This window comes from Argentina anserina, chromosome 2 (genome assembly GCF_933775445.1).
Source record: "Argentina anserina chromosome 2, drPotAnse1.1, whole genome shotgun sequence".
NCBI classification, from domain to species: domain Eukaryota; kingdom Viridiplantae; phylum Streptophyta; class Magnoliopsida; order Rosales; family Rosaceae; genus Argentina; species Argentina anserina.
In genome coordinates, this window is record NC_065873.1 from 6,797,114 (window position 1) to 6,817,530 (window position 20,417).

The 20,417-nt window shown below is 36.7% G+C and overlaps 3 protein-coding genes across 5 annotated transcripts; 1 reads left to right on the forward strand and 2 right to left on the reverse strand.

Moving 5' to 3' along the window:
* The first annotated feature begins 1,764 nt into the window (after positions 1-1,764).
* On the forward strand, positions 1,765-8,338 carry LOC126783880 (phosphatidylinositol/phosphatidylcholine transfer protein SFH3-like). The gene is made up of 14 exons (XM_050509413.1): positions 1,765-1,911; positions 2,421-2,670; positions 2,759-2,858; positions 2,964-3,230; positions 5,847-5,924; positions 6,043-6,144; positions 6,238-6,287; positions 6,475-6,574; positions 6,670-6,762; positions 6,906-6,974; positions 7,221-7,344; positions 7,468-7,844; positions 7,938-8,018; positions 8,121-8,338. Exons 1-14 carry the CDS (start codon positions 1,866-1,868, stop codon positions 8,136-8,138), a joined length of 1,755 nt encoding a protein of 584 aa, XP_050365370.1. The 5' UTR covers positions 1,765-1,865; the 3' UTR covers positions 8,139-8,338.
* Positions 8,339-8,480: 142 nt separating this feature from the next.
* LOC126783896 (ferredoxin, root R-B1-like) lies at positions 8,481-10,834 on the reverse strand. 2 transcript variants are annotated; one of them, XM_050509435.1, is made up of 2 exons: positions 10,722-10,834; positions 8,481-9,117 (listed from the first exon to the last, which is right to left on the reverse strand). In XM_050509435.1, the coding sequence occupies exon 2, from the start codon at positions 9,107-9,109 to the stop codon at positions 8,648-8,650; it is 462 nt and encodes a 153-aa protein (XP_050365392.1). In that variant the 5' UTR covers positions 9,110-9,117; positions 10,722-10,834; the 3' UTR covers positions 8,481-8,647. The 2 variants fall into 2 exon arrangements, with proteins under 2 accessions (XP_050365392.1, XP_050365393.1); XM_050509436.1 differs by having other exon boundaries at positions 10,697-10,820.
* Positions 10,835-11,480: 646 nt separating this feature from the next.
* LOC126783879 (phosphatidylinositol/phosphatidylcholine transfer protein SFH8-like) lies at positions 11,481-16,841 on the reverse strand. 2 transcript variants are annotated; one of them, XM_050509412.1, is made up of 14 exons: positions 16,693-16,841; positions 15,947-16,250; positions 15,728-15,827; positions 15,373-15,639; positions 15,208-15,285; positions 14,956-15,057; positions 14,796-14,845; positions 14,438-14,537; positions 14,196-14,294; positions 13,982-14,095; positions 13,337-13,469; positions 12,496-12,902; positions 12,078-12,152; positions 11,481-11,817 (listed from the first exon to the last, which is right to left on the reverse strand). In XM_050509412.1, the coding sequence occupies exons 1-14, from the start codon at positions 16,724-16,726 to the stop codon at positions 11,794-11,796; spliced, it is 1,887 nt and encodes a 628-aa protein (XP_050365369.1). In that variant the 5' UTR covers positions 16,727-16,841; the 3' UTR covers positions 11,481-11,793. The 2 variants fall into 2 exon arrangements, with proteins under 2 accessions (XP_050365369.1, XP_050365368.1); XM_050509411.1 differs by having other exon boundaries at positions 13,982-14,098.
* Between the last annotated feature and the right edge of the window lie 3,576 nt (positions 16,842-20,417).

Genomic DNA, 20,417 nt, shown 5'->3' on the forward strand with positions numbered 1-20,417 from the left:
GGTGAGAGAGAGAGGAAGAAAGAGAGGGAGGCGGGTGAGAGGAGAGAGAGAGGGGTTTCCATTATTGGAAACCCTAATCTGAAAAATGTCCTTTTATACTCGTTTCCAAAATCGGAAACTAAATTCTGACGTTAATAACTTCTACGTCCGACATCCGATTCGTACGCGTGACGTGTCCACGAACTCGTATCGACGAGTTCTACAACTTTCGTGAATGAAGTTTTCACAAACGAGCGACGAAATAAAAGTCGACACTCACGTCGCGGAAACGTAACGTTTTTCTAACTAAACGTTCCGATAACGTTTCCGCTTTTGTTTCACAACGTCGCAAGCAACCAAATGTCGTTTAATGAAATTTGCAAACTTTATATATTTAAATCAACTCAATAAATAGTTCCGAAAAAAATTCGGGTTATTACAACGAAATTCTCACAAATAAAATCAAAACTAAGATTACAGAGGAAGAGTAACAATGGAAGGTGGAGAGGTCGATGGTGATGATGGTGAGCTTCTTTGCAATTGTGAAGCAACTTTTGACGGCCTTAATGGGATTTGTAGCACCTTGAAGAGTGGGTTGTAACCTGAGGAGATGGAATGTGAGCTTGAGGAGTTTTGAATAGTGAGTATGAGAGGATTTTGCAATGATTGATGAATGAATATAGTTTTGTCTGCCTCTATGTGCAATGATCTTCAATCTTTCTTCGATTATGATTCTACTCTCTCTCTCTCTCTCTCTCTCTCTCTCTCTCTCTCTCTCTCTCTCTCTCTCTCTCTCTCTCTCTCTCTCTCTCAATGTCGGCTACCTCCCCTGATATCTCTCTAAATCTTCTTGTAATCCCTATTTGCTAGGAAAATAGAGATATTGTTTCTCAATTAAGCTCAATTTCTTCTTAATTACTCCACAAATTACCTAAAGACACAACTAAGTTAATATGGTATTTTTAAGAAAATAGGGAGTGGTCTATGTACTGATTTTAGAGATATGAATAGAAGCTCCCATTATCAAAATAAAAAAATAAAAAAAAAGAGGTGTAAATAGAAATTAAAGGGGCAAATTTGAAAAATTCAAAAGAAAAAAATGACGATAAAGATTTAGATAGCAGTTATGGAGATCTAACTAGTAATTAAGCTTTTTCTCAAAAAAAAAACTAGTAGTTAAGCAATCATCCTTTTCAGTAGTAACTTGTTTCTTTCATCCTAACTTAAATTGAGTTAGAACAATAAATGTTGAAATGAGCACACATCGTACGTTTTCAGTATATATAATAGTATATAGTATACATACGCACGTACTATTTTCTACGTAGAAAAAAGGTAGAACAAGCCGTTGGGAAAACTTAGTTTACTTGTGCGGGAAATAATAATGGGGAATTGAACGGAGTGGCTTGCACGTCGCAGACATTGTTTCTCTACCACCAGCGAAAACCAAAAAGTAGGTATTTCACTCTAGACCATGTCAATGGAAACCTAACAAAATCTCAACCCCTGGCTGTCATTATTTTCTATATCAGTCATGTCATCCTCGTTGTCTTTCTGGCCGTCCAGCTTCCAGAGGCTAATTCGGGCTGATATATATGCCTACCACTTTCTATTCTATACCTCCTACATTCTTGTCATAAGGTATGTTCTGCAGTACCCGATTCTTCGATTCCCTCAGTATCTTGATCCTTAGCTGCCTGGTTTTCTTTCTGGGTTTTTCGATATGTTTTCGTTTTCTCTAACTGTGCGTTTTGGTGAAACAGGTTAAAGGGTGTAGGTACATATTATCATTTGAGGGCTTTAGTTTGAGCACATATGACTGATTGAGTCTCCTATCCCTTTTGGCGGTCTCTAGTTATTAGAGCGACCTTGCAAGATCAATAATCATGTGTGACACTATGTCTGGACCTCTTGACCGACACCTTAAACCTGGTAAGTTCACAGACAAATCTCATGTAAATTTCTATCTTCAGTAATATATATAGGTCTGAATTCAATCACTGGCCGGAGTCTTTGGTTTGATCTTTCAAGTGGGTTTTAGATGAATAGTTTTAAGTTCTGGGAATTTATTAGGTTTAGTTTTCATGTTCTGATTATAAAATTAATAATGTAATCTTTAGGAACCAACAATATATGATCTTGAAAATTCCTTTGTTTTAGCTTCATTTTATGACTAGTTGAGTTTGCTTGGTTTTGTGAGAAGGATTATGCTTATGCAATATGCAATAGAATTGGTCTCATGTAAAAGATTTTAATTTATCGATCTGGTGAACATGTTTAATTCATTGTTGATATGGTTATATTTGCTTGCATTTGCATTTCCCAAATTCTGAAAGAAATGCTGTCTTAATTTGTTCTTTTCTTTAGGAAGAAGAAAAACAAGATAACTCTTGTGATAGTAAGAATGTGAATTCACTGAATTGAATCATTTTTGTGTGCAGTCCCTGAGGAGACTTCCGAGGAGGAAAGGAAAACAAGGCTTGGTGCTCTTAAGCAGAAGGCAATCAATGCCTCCACCAAGCTTAGGCATTCCTTTACAAAGAAGGCCCGAAGGAACAGCAAGGTGATGTCTGTTCCAATTGAGGACAACATTAATGCGGAGGAGTTACAGGCAGTGGACGCATTCCGCCAAGCACTTATCTTGGAAGAACTACTACCCTCAAAACATGATGATCATCATATGATGCTAAGGTTACTAATTTCTATCTTGCATCAACACATAATTGTATTTCTCAATTTTATCATCGTTCTAATGTTATTTTCGTGTATGCTGATACAGATTTTTAAGGGCCAGAAAATTTGACATTGAAAAAACAAAGCAAATGTGGACTGATATGCTTCACTGGAGGAAGGAATTTGGGGCTGACACTATTATGGAGGTATTTGCACAAAGCTTCTCTTGAACCTTTCCATCTAGTGGAGAATTTTACTTCGGCTTCCAATGATCTCTTTGTCTCAACTTTTTCCATTTTTGTTTTGTTAAGGAATTTGAATACAAGGAAATTGATGAGGTTTTGAACTACTATCCACAAGGCCACCATGGAGTTGATAAGGATGGAAGACCTGTCTACATTGAGAGACTTGGTCAAGTGGATCCAACCAAGCTCATGCAAGTGACAACAATGGAACGTTATGTGAAATTCCATGTACGGGAGTTTGAGAGGACCTTCGTCCATAAATTTCCAGCATGTTCCATTGCAGCAAAGAAGCACATTGATCAGAGCACCACTATTCTTGATGTGCAAGGAGTGGTAAGTGTATACCTTTTCTTTCTGTAAGACTTAAATCAATCAATGATATCAAATTAATCCAAGCCTTAGATCATCGCTAAGTGTTAGTTCACGTCACAGCCCCGAAATTTCGAATGATAAAAATTCAAATTCGAAACCATGAAAACTCTAAAACAATCTCAAATATATTGAAATCATCTTATAATAACAGTGTATCGAAACTAAGTCCACAGCACGACTCAGTCGACTTGAATAATACATAACCAATTTATACCTCAGTATTATAACTAATGGAAATGTAAAATTCACTCAATCCTCACCACAAACAGAAGAAAGAAATCTTCAGAGTAAGCCCTCCGAATCTGCTAATCCTCATCTGCAAAACTATCCCCTACACCATCAAATTGGTGCCCCGGGATTGTAAACACAAACCCGGTAAATTTTTCAGCCTATATGAGTAAACCAACAGTATAACATACATCGCATACAAATAAAATATGACAGATAACATTTAAAGACAAACGTACTCATGTGACACTGGGCAACCCATCTGTTACCCAATATCATTTAAAAATATGTGTAATCATGAGACACTGGGCAACACATTTGTTACCCAAAATCATTAAAAACATGGGTACTCATGAGACCCATGCAACCCATCTGTTACCCCTCATGCAGTACACCGACAGACACTGAGCAACCCATTTGGTTACCCAAAATTATTTAAAACATAAGTACTCATAAGACCCAGGTACTCATCTGTTACCCCTCGTGGAGCACACTGACAGACACTGGGCAACCCATCTGTTACCCAATATCACTAAAAAACCATGGGTACTCATGAGACCCAGGAAACCCATATGTTACCCTTCATGCAATACACCGGCAGACAGACTAGAGCTCTAACTGAATCGTAACCGACACTCGGCCAAGGCTTGGTTTCGATTACTGCCAACAACGTTCGAAGACCAGAAAACATTTTAATAAGAAAATGTTAAAACCACGTACAATATAACAATCCACACATATTATTGTACTACAACCAAACGACTCTTGCACAACAATATTTATATAGTCACCCCAATAATCCATTATACCAGAAGGTACGTTATCTCTCTTCCGGTCCCATCCGCCACAATTAATCGAACACAATACAACCTCATAATTTAAATAATCTCTGTAACATTATATAATATAGCAACTCATATATATGTATCGTATTTACTATTTTCGTACACATACACAACTCACTATATTATATACATGTCACAGTTCAGTCTTTTTAAGAAATCATAAATATGAGTCACCGCCAAGGGTAGACTCATCATAGTGAGATTTACTCACATTCACCATAATCCATAATCACTAAAATCTTTTAAAATCATTTATTAAAATAATTTTTCACTTACCCATGAACCGTAGATGATCAAGTTCATGTAATTTAAACCAAAACATATTTTTAGAATAATTTTTATAAGCTAGTGATGCAATGACTATGTTAACAACTCAAACTAAATTCAATAATTATAACACTACTTCGATCATGATGATCATTGTGAGGTTTACTCGCCTTATTTTCTGCATGCAACTTCCACGACACCGAGAGCGATTCCCGCACTCGTTTCGTCGGTCACCTAATAGCATGATAAAGTGCTTAGAAAACGATACGTAAAATCTCAGGTGACGATTCATTACAGCTGAACATTATTAACAAATCATTGTTCATGAAACACTGTTCACAAATAAGTGTTTATAAAACACTGTTCATACGCCGCCACCGTTCTGGTGCCCACCAATGATCACCAAAATTTACCACCATAATCTACACAACATTCTAGTTGACACCAAAGTCTAAATCGAAACCTAAACAGTCTAATCGACGAAGAACATAAAATCGGCACTATTCACAGACCCTAGAAAAAGAAATCGTCGATTCTCCTTGTGTGTTTCGAAATAGATAAAACTATTTTAGAGGGTTGATATACATCCTACAAGCTTCAAAACACAAGAAGAATCACCTTGATTGGTTGCCGGATGAAGGAGTACTCCTCACTTCTTCAAACGGAACAGCCTTATTATTTCTTCATTTCTGGGCTTCAAACAGCTCGAATCTCTCCCAAACACTAACGCAAATCAGTAGGGGACGAAGAGACGGTTCCAATTCCACCGGTCTCACTCAATTTTGTCGCCGGACGACGGAGATATGGTCGGAGAAAGATTCGGCAACAAAGAGAAAAAAATCGCGTGAACAGTACCTGAGCTGATTTTGAGAAAAACTGATTTTCTGATTTTTAATCTCCTCTCTTTCCTTTTATACTCTTTCCAAAATCGGAAACCAAACTTCTGTTTCTAACAACTTTCACATATGACATCCGACTAAAGCGTGTCGCGCGTCTACGAACTCGTATTGACGAACTCTACGACTTTCATGAATGAAGTTTTCTGAGATTCCTAACGGATAAAATGTCAACTCTTGACCCCTCATGGTAATGTTTCTGAGTATAAATCGCTCGAACACTTTTGTTTTCTTCCTCGTACTATATAATCGGATCACCACTAATTTAAATATCTTTGAACAATAATTAAAAAATAATTATAAATTTTTGGGATATTACAATTCATATAATATTTGTGCAGGGGCTTAAAAATTTCAACAAATCGGCAAGGGAACTTATTCAGTGCCTTCAGAAAATTGATGGCGGCAATTATCCTGAGGTAACCAACCAATTTGTATTATATCAAATTTAAAACATAGCTTGTGGCGTAAATGCGTAATTTAGCATAAAAATTGTTCTATACTCCCAGCTCTGATTGAATGTATTGTTTAATGTAGACCCTCAACCGTATGTTCATCATTAATGCTGGTTCTGGATTTAGGCTTTTATGGAGCACTGTCAAATCTTTCCTTGATCCAAAGACCACTGCAAAAATCAATGTAAGCAGTTCTTTTATAAACAATAAACTAAAAATTTTGATTGAGTAGTGGACTAGTACATGGTGCTAATCAAAGATGATGACTGCAAAACAGGTTCTGGGAAACAAGTACCAGAGCAAGTTGCTTGAAATAATTGATGCTTGGTAAGTCTCATTTTATGCGAAATATGAAAATATATATATTCTTTGATATTTAGTTTTCATCTGGCTGTACAAGTCATAGCTTCAACAAGATAAAGTCAAATTTCTGGTTCTCACGTTATATTATTTAACTGCTAAGTAATATTAATGTATATTTTCTCTCCTAACACATTGTATTATACGACATCAGTGAGCTGCCAGAGTTTTTGGGTGGCTCTTGTACTTGTGCAGATAAGGGTGGTTGCATGCGTTCCGATAAAGGCCCATGGAATGACCCAGATATAATGAAGGTGATTTACCAGAAATGATGTACTCTATGATTTTACTCTTAAAAGTTAAAACTATCCTGTATAGATCTCAAAATTCTTTTATTTTGATGAGACAGATGGTTCACAATGGTGAGGGAAAATGCACAAGGAGAACTTTATCAGGCATTGAGGAGAAAATAATCTCTGAAGATGAAATGGCATACTCAAAGGTAAACAGACCGGCTCAAGTTTCCCTTTCTTTGTGTGTTTAAAGCCTCCTCTCTTTATATAATATTGTCTGAGTTTCTTTATATAACCAATTAGCTTCATTTAGCTTGTTCCTTATTTTCTTTTCTTATGCTACTTCATAAAGAGATGTGATTCTTTCGACTCAAAAACAGTTCAAGTGGAACCTGCAAAATTCTCTCGTGTTCCTAAACAGGTAAGCGTACAGAACTTCCACCACATTTGCATTTGTTATTGCAACATAGATCTTTGACAACTAATTATTTTGTTCTTTTTTTAAATCTCCTTTTACCATCATATTCTAATCTTGCAACTTATATAAGGAAGACTGTTTATGCTTTGATGTGTTTCAAATCAATCAGTCCCTTATTTGAGTATTGAACATCATGCACTTATATGCTGCCTGTTCCTGTAATGTGCTCATTTGCTTCTTATTTTGCAGGTTTCATTCACCAAAAAATCCAGTGATGACTATAAGAGTGACAACTTGATGCCAATGGTTGACAAGACCATGGATGCAACTTGGCCTAAATCAGTTCATTATGACAAATTTTCCCAAAGTCAAGGTACTATTATAGTCAAATCTCCAGAAAAATAAGCACATGAATATGAGGTTGGGTCACAAATGCATGTGTTTAAAACTTTAAATGGCTGATACAAACGATCTTGTTTATCTTGCAAAGCTGCAGATTGCTTCTCCTCGCATAATGGGGGCAAGTCTTCTGGACTGAGCAGTTACTTACTTTTTGGAATCATGCCCTTCATCATGGGAATTGCCGCCATGATCCGAATTACACGAAATATGCCAAGGAAGCTCACGGAGGTTGCCCTGTATGGAAGCCCTGCTTACTGCAATGGCATGGGGATGAAAACCAAGCAGTTGCCTGCACCATCCATCTCCAGTGACACATATATGAACATGATGAAGCGCATGGCTGAGTTGGAGGATAAAGTGAAAGGTCTCAGCAAGCCACCAGCTTATATGCCACCTGAGAAAGAGGAAATGTTGAACAATGCTCTCAACCGAGCCACAGCCCTGGAACAAGAGCTTGCAGTAACTAAGAAGGTATTCATTGTGACATTCCCAATTTCTGTCATTCGATTCTACATTCTAAGAAACTGTTATCATGTGCATTTTCTTTTTGTGTTGATTTTGCAGGCACTTGATGTTGTCCTGGTCCGACAGAACGAACTTATAGCCTACCTTGATGAGAAAAAAAAGAAGAAGAAATTTAAATTGGTATGACTGGATAGACCCTTTTAGTTGATTGCTTAACAAGATAAAGTCTTTCATAGTTGGTTCATTATTTCACCTTCTGTATTATGGATATTGTGATTGCAGAACCCATTTAAATGGTAAGGTCGTAGCTCCAGTTCTTCTCTTTGGATGAACACACTTGATCGTTCATTGTTAGCTGCTGGTGGCGATGTTTTTGATTGTCAGCCCCATGGATGCTTGTGAAATTCAGTCTATGTTTGCTAGTTTGATACTGTAACTTACGGCTTCTGTACATTATTAATTTTCCAGTGTGCCTTTGTTTGAGAGTTTGTGAATATTATAACTAAAACTCGGCACCGCTTTGGTTTGACAAAGGGGTCTTACTCTGTATATTATATATAATAATGCAAAAGCATACCCTCCCTGTGTACAAATTGCACAAAACTCATCTCTAAATCTGTCTCGTAAGTGGAGCAAAAAATTCTGATATTGAGGCAGTATTATATTTAAACTGCGACTGAATTCCACAACAAACACCATCAAAAACTGAACAGGGTCCTTGAGAGCCTTAAAACAAAATGAGATCCATAACCATCCTAGGTACCACCAAGGACTTCATAATACTACTCAATTGCAACAATAAAGCAAACCTAATACAGATCACTTTCCTTGTGAGTGTGGATCACACAGTCTGAAGATGGATATGAAACACAGGTCAGCACATAACCCTCTTGCATTTGGTTGTCATCAAGGAAGGAACCATCAGACTGGTCCACTGTACCCGCTACCAACTTTCCTGCACAGGTGGAGCATGCCCCAGCCCTGCAAGAATAGGGCAGCTCAACTCCTGCACTCTCAGCTGAATCCAGGATGTAAGAGTCATCAGGAGCATCAAACTCGTTCTCCTCACCATCTGGCCCAATCAGCTTAACCTTGTACACTGCCATTGATGTTCGCGAAGAGGCAGATGCTTTCAAGCCAAAAGATTTGGAGAGAGTCTTCACAGATCCAAGTGGAGTTGAGAACTTAAGGATAGAACTGGTGAATCGAGTCTTGGGTGCATTTCTGAGCATGCACAGAGAGGGAGCATTCACAGTTGTCGTGGTTGACATGTTTAGACCTGTATCCATATGCCCCCATCCCAACAAATAAATTACCAATAGACACACATAAATTAAAGTAAAAGCACAAAATGGAAATAAAAGTAATTAAGATCAGCAGTATCTATTTCAAAAATACATAAAAGTGAGTGAGCAATAACACTGATGCAATGCATGACACACAGCATAAACTTTCTTTTCCAATACCAATTCAACTAGTCTGGATATTCATGAATGTTGTGCTGCATCAACTTCACATACCAAAGTACTAAGAAAAGGAAGGGGACAATCTGCTCTTGAATTTTAACCGAACTTAATAAGGTAATTCTCCTTGCAACTAATACACTAGAAGATTTCTTGTATTTGAATGCTAAATTTAAGAAAAAAGATGCTCTCTGAAAAGCTAAGCCCATCAATGTCTGGAGAACTACGAAGAAGCAAGCTCATAGCTCCCTGCTCTCTACTCGAGGCTCCATTTTGTTTAACTACCATATAGATGCTTTATTCAATACCATATTAAGAGTTGTTTTCTAAATTAGAAGTTTTACTTGCAGGGAAGAGGAAGAAGACAGATGTTTTGTAACTCAACATAATAATTCCCCAAACTAAACTAAATCCACCATTGAAACCGCAAGATGCCTAAAAGAAGAATTCATACAAAATAACCTATTTCTTAATACTACAGTTTACTTTGTATGAGTCTCCCACATATTTATACCACGCGTATGTTGGTAGTGTCTAGAAAAATTTAACAATAAATCCACCCAAGAGAAAATTGTTATCAAGTACTTAAAATATAAAGTCACAAATCCAGTTGTCAACACAGTAGCAACATCGACTACTGTTTTTCTTTTACCTTTCACTGGCCAGATGCATTATTGAACTAAAGATAAACTCACATTACATATACCACTTCTAAATTTCACATAATCACCAAATTTGACACTAAAATTAATAAAGTTGATAGTAAAATGAGGAAAAAGATCAAGGGGGACAAAAAACATATAGACTTTAGCCAAATTTTGGGATTATATCACCATTAGCAAAAATGAGTTCAGGTAAATTTTGAAACTATGATTCATCGTGGGTAACCTGGCATGACCTTAACAATTTACCCATAGCTAATCACATAAAACCAATTTGAATTGTCCAACCAACCAAACTATTAGAAGCCAGCAATCAGGATTAACAGATTAAATAATAAAATGATGATTGGGAGGGATACATGACCAAACAAAGGCTTATTAAAACCATATTCAAAGGTCATAGAAGTGACATCATACAACTTGGGTTTTTACCGGAATCAAATTCTCAGCTCAAAGCACGCACCTTTACAATTAAAACTATATAAAGACTAAAACTTGGACCATTTTTGTGGAACACAACCTAAAAATCGAAAGCTAAGAGTAAACAATAGAGATGTGTTTGTCTATTAGAGTATACAAGAATCAAACACATAACATAAGTTCTTATCCTTTCTTCTCCTACTTTTCATAGAAACCCAGACAACAAAAAACAACAATCAAAGTAAGAACCAGATGGATAAGACCAACAACGAATAACAACAAATCAGAGATACAACAACAGATGCAATATGACCTGGATCTACTGATAGAGAGCTCACTGAGTCTGAGGAGGGGGATGAGAAAGGTGATGATAAAGACTTGTGTTTCGGCTGAGAGCGGAGAAAGCGAGGCCAGGGTGGCCGCAAGTCGCTACAACAAATCTGATATAGAGAGTGTGTGTTATCAACTATCTTTCATTTATAATCGAGTCAAACATTGATAATGACAGAACCAATGGACAGTAAAAAAAAACAAAGAATTAGAATAGAGAAATAAAATGGTAGAAGTAGATAGGAGACGTAAAAATCTACTTTAGAACTTCCGACTATCATAGTAATTTGGTTTCCTACAATACTCTATAACGATCGAGAATAGCAATAGCTTTTGTATCAATCTGTCAAGTCAAGGAAAAATATATCACCAAAGCCTGTGCTTGAATTTTCCCAAGGTTTAGGGTGGTCCGTTTTTATTTTGGTGGCAGTGTGAAGTTCAAGAGGTGAATTCTTGAGGAATATATTTGATGAAATTCACAGTGGTGGCAACCAAGGTCCTCGAATATCTTTTAGTTGACACTCGTATTTCTTTGATTGTGACCTTCACACTAACAATGAGGTAAGAAAACTGAAAGGATGTAGAATCTGATTGAATGAATCCGTATGCCAAGTAATATTAATTCTTCTGCGTATGCTTATTTGATCCAAGTCATCTAACGCTGGTGAGGTCAGCATTTCCGGGTGCAGCTAGATATATTCCAATTTGGTTTTCTCAGATAAGATGATAATTGCCCTATTCCCCTAGTCATTATGAACATTGCAATATTCTTCTAAAGCATCAGACTCTTAATGACTTGCATTACTGTTGTTCAGCATACCCTTCCCGCGTTTGTTTATAAGTTAACCAAACTGCACAACAATCATCCTTTACAAAAAAAACTCAAATAGACATTTCCGAATGTGTTCTCAATAGAGATGGGCACCATTTGAGATGGTATATCAACTACAGGATCGATGGTTGGGTTGTCAAATTGTCGAGTCAAACACTCGTGTTGGGATCACATGTTTGAGAAACATCCTTTAGCCCTCGCAGATAGATCCTCTTTGCAGTCTTTCGTACTCTCTTCCTCAGCAACACTTAAAACCAGCAAAACTTCTTTTTCTGAGGGCAAACAGCCAAAAATAAAAAATATAGAAAAAAATGTGTCAAACTCATGTGCCATGGAATGTGTGTACATTCACTTAGAATTCACTAAAATATTAAGTAGGGTAATGATTTAAGAACAATAACATAAATCTATATAATTTTGCAAGTCAACCTACCCGGAACTTCGCATCTTCTTGAGAATTGACTAAGATTTAAGTAGGGTAATGATTTAAGAACAATAACATAAATCTACATAATTTTGCTAGTCAACCTACCCGGAACTTCGCATCTTCTTGCCTGTCTATATAAGCCAGCAGCTCTTCTTGCCTCATTAATGCTTCATGGAGAGCCTGCTCGAAGGAAACAGATCATCAGCATAATTATCAGTTTGATTAATAGTCCCAGTGATGCAACCAAGAAACATTGACAACTTTAAAATATGCACAATCAGACACCAAACACATGCGGACTCAACTACCAAACTAACTCTTGTCAAATGGCAAAGGGCAGAGACTTTTAATTGAATAATAAAATTAAAATAAATACACTGACTAGCAGTATATTACTCTAATTGCTTCCATTATTTCCTACTTTTCTTTTACAGATTATTAGATTCAGATAAGCAAAGTGTTTAATATCCACTGCGTTCCAGTTCATCACAATATCAATATTAATAAAATAAAGCCTCCACACCTTTTTAGTAGCAATTAACTCTGCTTCCAAGGCATCCACACGACAAACAGCAGCATTCAGCAGTTCTTCTTTTTCATAAGGCATCTCAGATGGTTTAGATTGGAGCGTTTCAACTTTCTCCTCAAGCTCTGCTAGTTTCTTCAATACAGTAGGAAGAAGATCTACACCTGCAAATGGTGATGTTGGTGAAGGAGGACGGCACTCTTCCTTATTTGTTGCATCAAAAGTGGATTCAGCAACATTTAGTTCTTTATTAGCCAATGTGTCGTTGGGAAGCTTCCTAGTTACATGGCAAGCAACTGAGCGGAAGAGAGTGAGAAAATACAGGAAAAAGGCCATAAGTGCTACCAACATCCGATCTTGAATTCCTTCAGGATCTTTTGGGATATTAGGTACCGGAAGTGTTCCTGAATCGAAAAGAAAAATAATCAATTTTCTTGGATTGTGTAGTGTTACCCATCATATACCGACAAAGTTAACAAGAAAGTTGGAAAGAGAAACATCAAGATAATATCAATTTAATCAATTAAGGACACATAAGAATCAGAGCACATTTCCTTGCAACTACACAACTGTATAAGCTAAATAACAAGGTGAAGGCACATCAGTGAAAGCCAGCCATATTACAAAGGTCCGGTTTCTAAATTAGATATATGCACTAAAAATATGCGTAGTAGCTGGAAAGAATCCTTATTTTATCAAATTAACTACGCTACACTTCATTAATTAGGAGTGGTGTTCTTTTTTCTTACATCTTTTCTCATGAACTTTCCACCATATAACAAAGAAAAAATTCAAAAATGTTATATACAGGCATTAAACACTAGGTAGACTTGCTGACCTTTGGGAGAAAGAGTTTTCCGCAGGGAAGCTTGCTTTTTCCAACCAGCATCAACAGCTTTGTCCACCATAGGAACATATTCATCATAACCTGAGAAGCTTCCGGCACAGCTTGCCTTGCTTACGACCTTAGCCTACAAGTCATTAATAGCACATTTGAATGGACATAAACAATTGCAAATCTGTGCACAACCATCAATACAGAGAGCAATAACTTTCCAGTTTACAACTTAATGCTACATATCCCACATTGATTAACGAGCCATTAACTTGCAACCAATTCAAGCAAATTAAATACAGATCATATATCCCTGCACTGGTATATGCCATAAAATACATAGCCACCAATCTTACCCAGTAATGTTCGCACCTTCATGTGTAAGAGATAAGAAAAGGTTGCTTTCACGGAAAGAAGAAAAGGAGAAGGGTAGTAAAATATCTTTTCCAGGACAATGGCCAGCCTCTAATGTGAAAATTTCATCCTGACATATTCCTCTCTTTCCCTTTTCACCGAGAACTCTAAAAGAGACGAACAAAATTACTAGTGGTACACATGGTTTCTTCTTCTCTTTGGTTGGCCAAAATATGTGTTTGACTGCCACGAACATAAGTGCATATTAAAAGATTTCTAAAAGGTTAAACCTACCTCTTCCCGAACAGGTGTCAATCGAAGATGAGAATAATTCTTCAAAGCTTTTGGGGATGCAATATCCTCTGCTTCAGATCCTGACTCAGCTGTCGATGTATCACTACCCTTTACCTGCTTCAGTACATAACGCCCAAGAAAATATGTAAAATTAATGATGTAAACATAAATTCAGCCTTTTAAATGTACAAAATGAAGCGTATAAAAGTTATACCATTGGGTAGTGTGGCTTAGCATAAGCAAGAAATTTCCCCTCACTGTTTAGGACTTTAACAACCTGCCTTGCACGACGTGCTTCACCATTAAGAACCATCTGCAATATACAGAACACACAAAATATGAATAACAAACATATGTAACTTCACCATATATTCTTAAAATAGCATCCAAGATTAAGAACCCATAAAACAAAGGTAAAAAGTAAAATTAACAATAATCTGGAGGGTGAGATATAACCTTCAAGATGTCAGGGTTTTTCCAGGGCCCCTTATCAGAGCGAAGGCAACCTCCCTGATCTGCACAGGTACAGCTTCCACCCAGGAACTCTGGCAACTCACTGCAAATTTTGAAGAAATATTAGTAAGTGTTCAGTTAAGTACTATTATTATTCGCATGATAGCAAGAACATTGACCATCAGAGAAATTCACAAAATTTTGTACAGTTCACAAGGGTGTAAAGAACATTATACACCATAACGAGCGTGAACATGTGTGCACGTGTTAAGACATTATACACCAACACGTGTGTGTACATGTTCCTAAACAAAACACAGGATATCAATATGTACCAAAATTACACTTGCTTCCATCTCACCTGGCATCGATTATCTCAAGTAATCTGCTTTGGTATTTGTTTCCAAGAACCTACATTGTTGTATGAAAAGGAAAGTGAACTGTGAATAACTTGACATTGCAACAAACCTACATGTAAATTCCAATACCTCCAGTACAATACGGAAAGAAATTGTACATACATGAATCTTTGCTGTTGTTTTAGGATCAAGAAAAGTTTTCACAGTGTTCCACAGAAGCCTGAACCCAGGACCAGCATTAATGATGAACATTTGACAGAGGGTCTGTACCAATTAAGAAGAGATAAAAGAATCAGGTAACATCTATTTTTTAACATATATACGCTTTAATATCCTTTAAAACAAGTAAATATTCATTTTTTATCCATCCAAGAAACAAAGACATGATGTCCAACGAAAACCATGATTATATACCTCAGGATAGTTATCACCGTCAACCTTCTGCAACCGCTGAATTAAATCTCTTGCAGACTTTGTAAAGTTCTTGAAGCCCTTGAAAGCATTAAAACAAACAGAATAATGAGATAGGTACTGATTGCAGAGAATATGTACAGTAATGATTGATTACAGGTTACATACCACGCCTTGAACATCTAAGATTGTAGTGCTTGAATCTATGTGCTTCTTTGCAGCAATAGTACATGCTGGAAACTTTATAGCAAAGCTTTTCTCGAACTCTTGCACATGATATCTCACATAGCGATCCATAGTGGTAACTTGCATTAGTTTGTTGGGATCAACTTTCCCTAACCTTTCAATATATACAGGTCTTCCCTCCTTATCCACACCATGATGCCCATGAGGGTAATAGTTAAGAACTTCATCTAATTCTTTGAACTCAAAATCCTGAAAGAAGAATCAACATGGTATATGAAAAGTGGAAACACAGTAATCAGGCAATGAATAATCTAGCAAACAGAACAGCAGCCAGTACCTCCATAATAGTGTCAGCACCAAACTCCCTTCTCCACTGTAGCATATCAGCCCACATATGCTTTGCCTTTTCAACATCAAATTTCCTTGCTTTCAAGAACCTGAAAACAATTACTTATTAAAACCATTGTACTTATTCGGGCCAAATCACGATAACGCAAGCTCACTTCATCACACTAAAGGGCAAGACAGTAAGAAACATATTCAAGACAGTGAGTACCTCAACATCATATGATAGTCATCGTGTTTGTCCGGCAGCAACTCATCCAAAATCAGTGACTGTCGAAATGCATCAACAGCCTGTAGCTCCTCAACATTGCGGACATCTTCAATAGAAACAGAGCTGACTCTGCCATCACTCTTTCTTCTACTACCCTTCTTCTTGAGAGAATGCTTAAACTTAGTGGATGCATTTATGGCTTTCTTCTTCAAAGTTCCAATTCTAGTCCTCCTCTCATCCTCGGAGTTCTCGAAGTCAGACTTCCTCTCTCTTCTCTCATCACTCCCATAAAACCCTTCAAAACCTGCAGCACAGCAACAACAACAGAATCAAAATTTACCCAAATTTCTGGGCTATCCAATCATAAACATGACCATTTCTGGAGACGAATGACCGAAATTTCGATAACTTCAAGGAAAGAAACAACATTGGAAATTCAGAACTCCAATTCCATAAATTTATTCAAAAAAAATTCAATAAATAGAAGAAAAAAAACACATTTCTTTAGCACCGTTGGGTTTGGCTACCGACAATTGTAAACAAGAAGAAAAATAGCAAAGGGTGTGATATTTCAAAAACAAAAATATTTAATAAATTGAAACCAGACCAAAGAACATCAATTTGCTCAGAAAAATTGTGATTAACATAAACAAAAACGACTCGATCATTTTTCGCAGAATTTCCTAGATTTCGAAAAAGCTAACAAGCCTAACCCAAACCGACAGAGGGAGAGAAGGAAGACTCACATGGCCTGGCGAAGCGATCGAGTGGGCCCGACATTGTAGAGATTCCGGCAAATCACACGCATCAACGGAGCAATGCAGTCTGAGAAAAACCAAGAAACCCTAAATAAAAATCTCGCCCCTAATCTTTTTTAGAATCACGAGATGAGCTGAAAAATGCAGACCTGGCTAGAAATTAGGGGTCTGTGGAGAAATGCTGGATCTGTAAGCTGGTGCCGTACTGTTTCCCCCGAACGGATCGGCGGGGATTCCTTTTTGGAGTTTTCGAAATAAGTTAAATAAGAATATAAATCCGACGGCGACTGCAAAGAGAAAGAGAGAAGAAGATGAAGAAAAGGAGAGTGAAGAGACTTTAATTCATTTCTCCTCAACTTGGTACTAGCTCAGTGGGCCCCGCGGTGAGAGCCGACACGTGGCGAAGGGAATGTGCGGGGCAGTAGAGAGAGAGTTAGGTGCAGTAAATTACAGAGCCGGGGATTTCGTAATGATTTGGTCGTCGTCGTCGTCGGGTATTTATGCCGTTTTTACCGTTTTCCTCTCTTTCACTTTTTTGTTTTGTTTTGTTTTTTAATTATTATTTTTTTTTCGAATTTGTAAGCCTCATCATTTAATTCGTCGAGTCCCGCAAGTCCGATGGACTTTTACCCGATCCGGTCCACGAGAAAGTCCGTCAAAAGCCGTTTCTGTTAGTAGAGGATCAGGCTTAATTTAGAGGTGTGAAACCCGGCACAGCACGTGAACCCGACTTGCCAAAACCCCGCAATGCCCGCCCTATAAAAACTAGCCAAAATAAAATATTATACATGCATATAATATATTATACATATATCAATTATATGTTTTTTTAGTAATAATTATACATAAAATATTATATATGTTCATATACAAGATTTAAAATTTTATATTTTTTATATTATAACGTTATACTAGATTTAAAATACAATTGTAGCATTATGAAGCAATTATATGAAATATATGAAGTAAACTTCTCATGATTAATCGACATCAGCTGATGTTATCGGTACTACTATTTAGAGACCTCCTATTAAAACTTCATATAATTCGGACCTCGTCTTACTTTCAGAATTTCCGATAAACCAAAAACACCACTATTTATATGCCCTGAAGGATAACCCATTACCAGGATGCCCTGAGGGATAACCCATGGGGTTTTAATATGTTAAAATGTCTTTTTTTTATTGACCGTAGGTACGGACGGTCAAACCATGTCCAAAACAGATTAAATTTTTAAAGGGTCCCTATATATATACTGATCACATCTACTGGTGTCGATAGACCATATTTCGAACTGGAGTTGTCGATCGCCTAAGTGTCCACTAATGTATCATAACCCTTATACTAAGTTTAAAATAAAAATATCGCATTATGAAGTGACTATATAAAAGAAACTTCTCGGGATAAATCGACACTAACCGATGTGATCGGTACTTATATTTAGTGACCCAGTAAAAATTTCATCTAATTCGGACCTCGTTTGACCGTCGGAATATCCGGTAAACCGAAAACACCACCAATATGCCCTAAGAGATTACTCATTACAAAGATGCGAACACCAAAACCTATTTGCAAATCTGAAATCACTTAATTTGTGTTACCTATCGTGTGTGGTCGCACTGCGGAAACCTATTTGGCAAATCCCCGGTCAATGGGTTTTAATATGTCAAAACACCTCTTTTTTAGTTGACCGTATGTACGAACACTCAAACCATGTACAAAAATGACGAAATTTTTACGGGGTCCCTAAATATATATACCGATCACATCTGGTAGTGTCGATCGACCATATTTCGAACTAGAGTTGTCGATCGCCTAAGCGTCAATTAATGTATCATAACCTTTATATTAGGTTTATAATAAAACTATCACATTATGAAGGAAACTTCTCGGGATCAATCGACACCAACCGATGTGATCGGTATATATATTTAGTGACCTTGTAAAAATTTCATCTAATTCGGACCTCGTTTTACCATCATAATTTCCGGTAAACCAAAAATACCACTAATATGCCATAAGGGGTGACCCATTACCAAAATATGAATGCCGAAAGTCGTTTGTATATCTGAAATCACCTATTTTTTGTCACCAATCGTGCGTGGTCACACCGAGGAAACCCATTTAGTGGTATTTTTGGTTTTTAATATGTCAAAATGCCTCTTTTTTTGTTGACCGTAGGTACGGACTGTCAAACCATGTCCAAAACGGATGAATTTTTACGGGTTTCCTAAATATATATATTGATCACATCTACTGGTGTCGATTGACTATATTTCAAACTGAGTTGTCGATCGCTGAAGTGTTCACTAATGTATCATAACCTTTATATTAAGTTTTTAATAAAACAATCGCATTATGAAGCGACTATATGAAGGAAACTTCTCCGAATCGATTGACACCATCCGATGTGATCGGTATATATATTTAGTGACCATTTTGAAATTTTATCCAAATATGACCTCGTTTGACCGTCAGAATTTCCGGTAAACCAAAAACACCACTAATATGCCATAAGGGATGACCCATTACCAAGATCCCAATGCCGAAAGTTGTTTACATATTTGAAATCACTTAATTTTGTCACCAATCGTGCATGGTCGCAACAAGGAAACCCATTTGTCAAAGCCCTGGTCAATGGGGTTTTATTATGTCAAAACGCCTCATTTTTGTTGACCGTAGGTACGGACCATGTTCAAAACGGACGAAATTTTCATAAGGTCCATAAATATATATATCGATCACATCTATCGGTGTCAATCGACAACATTTCGAAACTAGAATTTATGTGTGACTTTTTTTAGAATGTTTTCTAATAATTCTTTTATTATTCTAAACCCTTAAATAAGAGTATTATGTTTTTTTTCTAATACAAACTTGCAAGGCCCGTTTTAGGTGGGCAGGCTTGGATCTTCATATTTGTGAAAATACCCGACCCGGTTCGGCCCGTCACTTATTTAAATATACTAAGGCCCATCCCATTGACGAGCCTTATTTGTACCTATTGATCGGAAAGAATGAGACCGTTGCTACATAAGTACAATGCCCTCCCTTGTTATTTCTTTCGGCGTATTTGGTTTTTACTGTATATGGGGTTACTTTTTACTTAAGGTAAAAAGAATGATGAGGGTGGAGTAAAATCTGAAATCAGTGGTCGTTAATCACCCTTCATTTTAGAAGTAAATTTGTCATCTACTCTTGGTACGCCCACCTCATGCCTACCTCCTAATGAGATGTCACATACTTACATGTCAATTTCTTTTCTATAATCTAATCGAGATTAGCTATTTTATGTTTTACTTTTGTAATTTTTATTTCCTCTAATTCTGATTAAACAATTAATTCATTTCTTCTAATTAATATGTCAATAATTATCCAGTCTATTCTTTCATTTGTCTTTTAAGATTGAATTTTGTTCATTGATAAACGAAAAAACTCATGACCTAGACTATGGAGATGACATAGACTACGGAGAATGAGAACAAACTCGATGTGAAAAAAAATTATATGGGAGTGATGACAGCAAAAACCTAGCTAATATTACTTATATATTGAGAATGTGGATGACAAGCTTTAAGGTTCCAGGATATCAATGTTGTGTATTAGCTAGTGTTGGGTAAAAATGTGTAAAGAATATACCCAACATAATTTCGTTCTATTTTATTATTTGGAAATAAAACTTTTTATTATGTTGTGTTCGATCCATTCAAGAC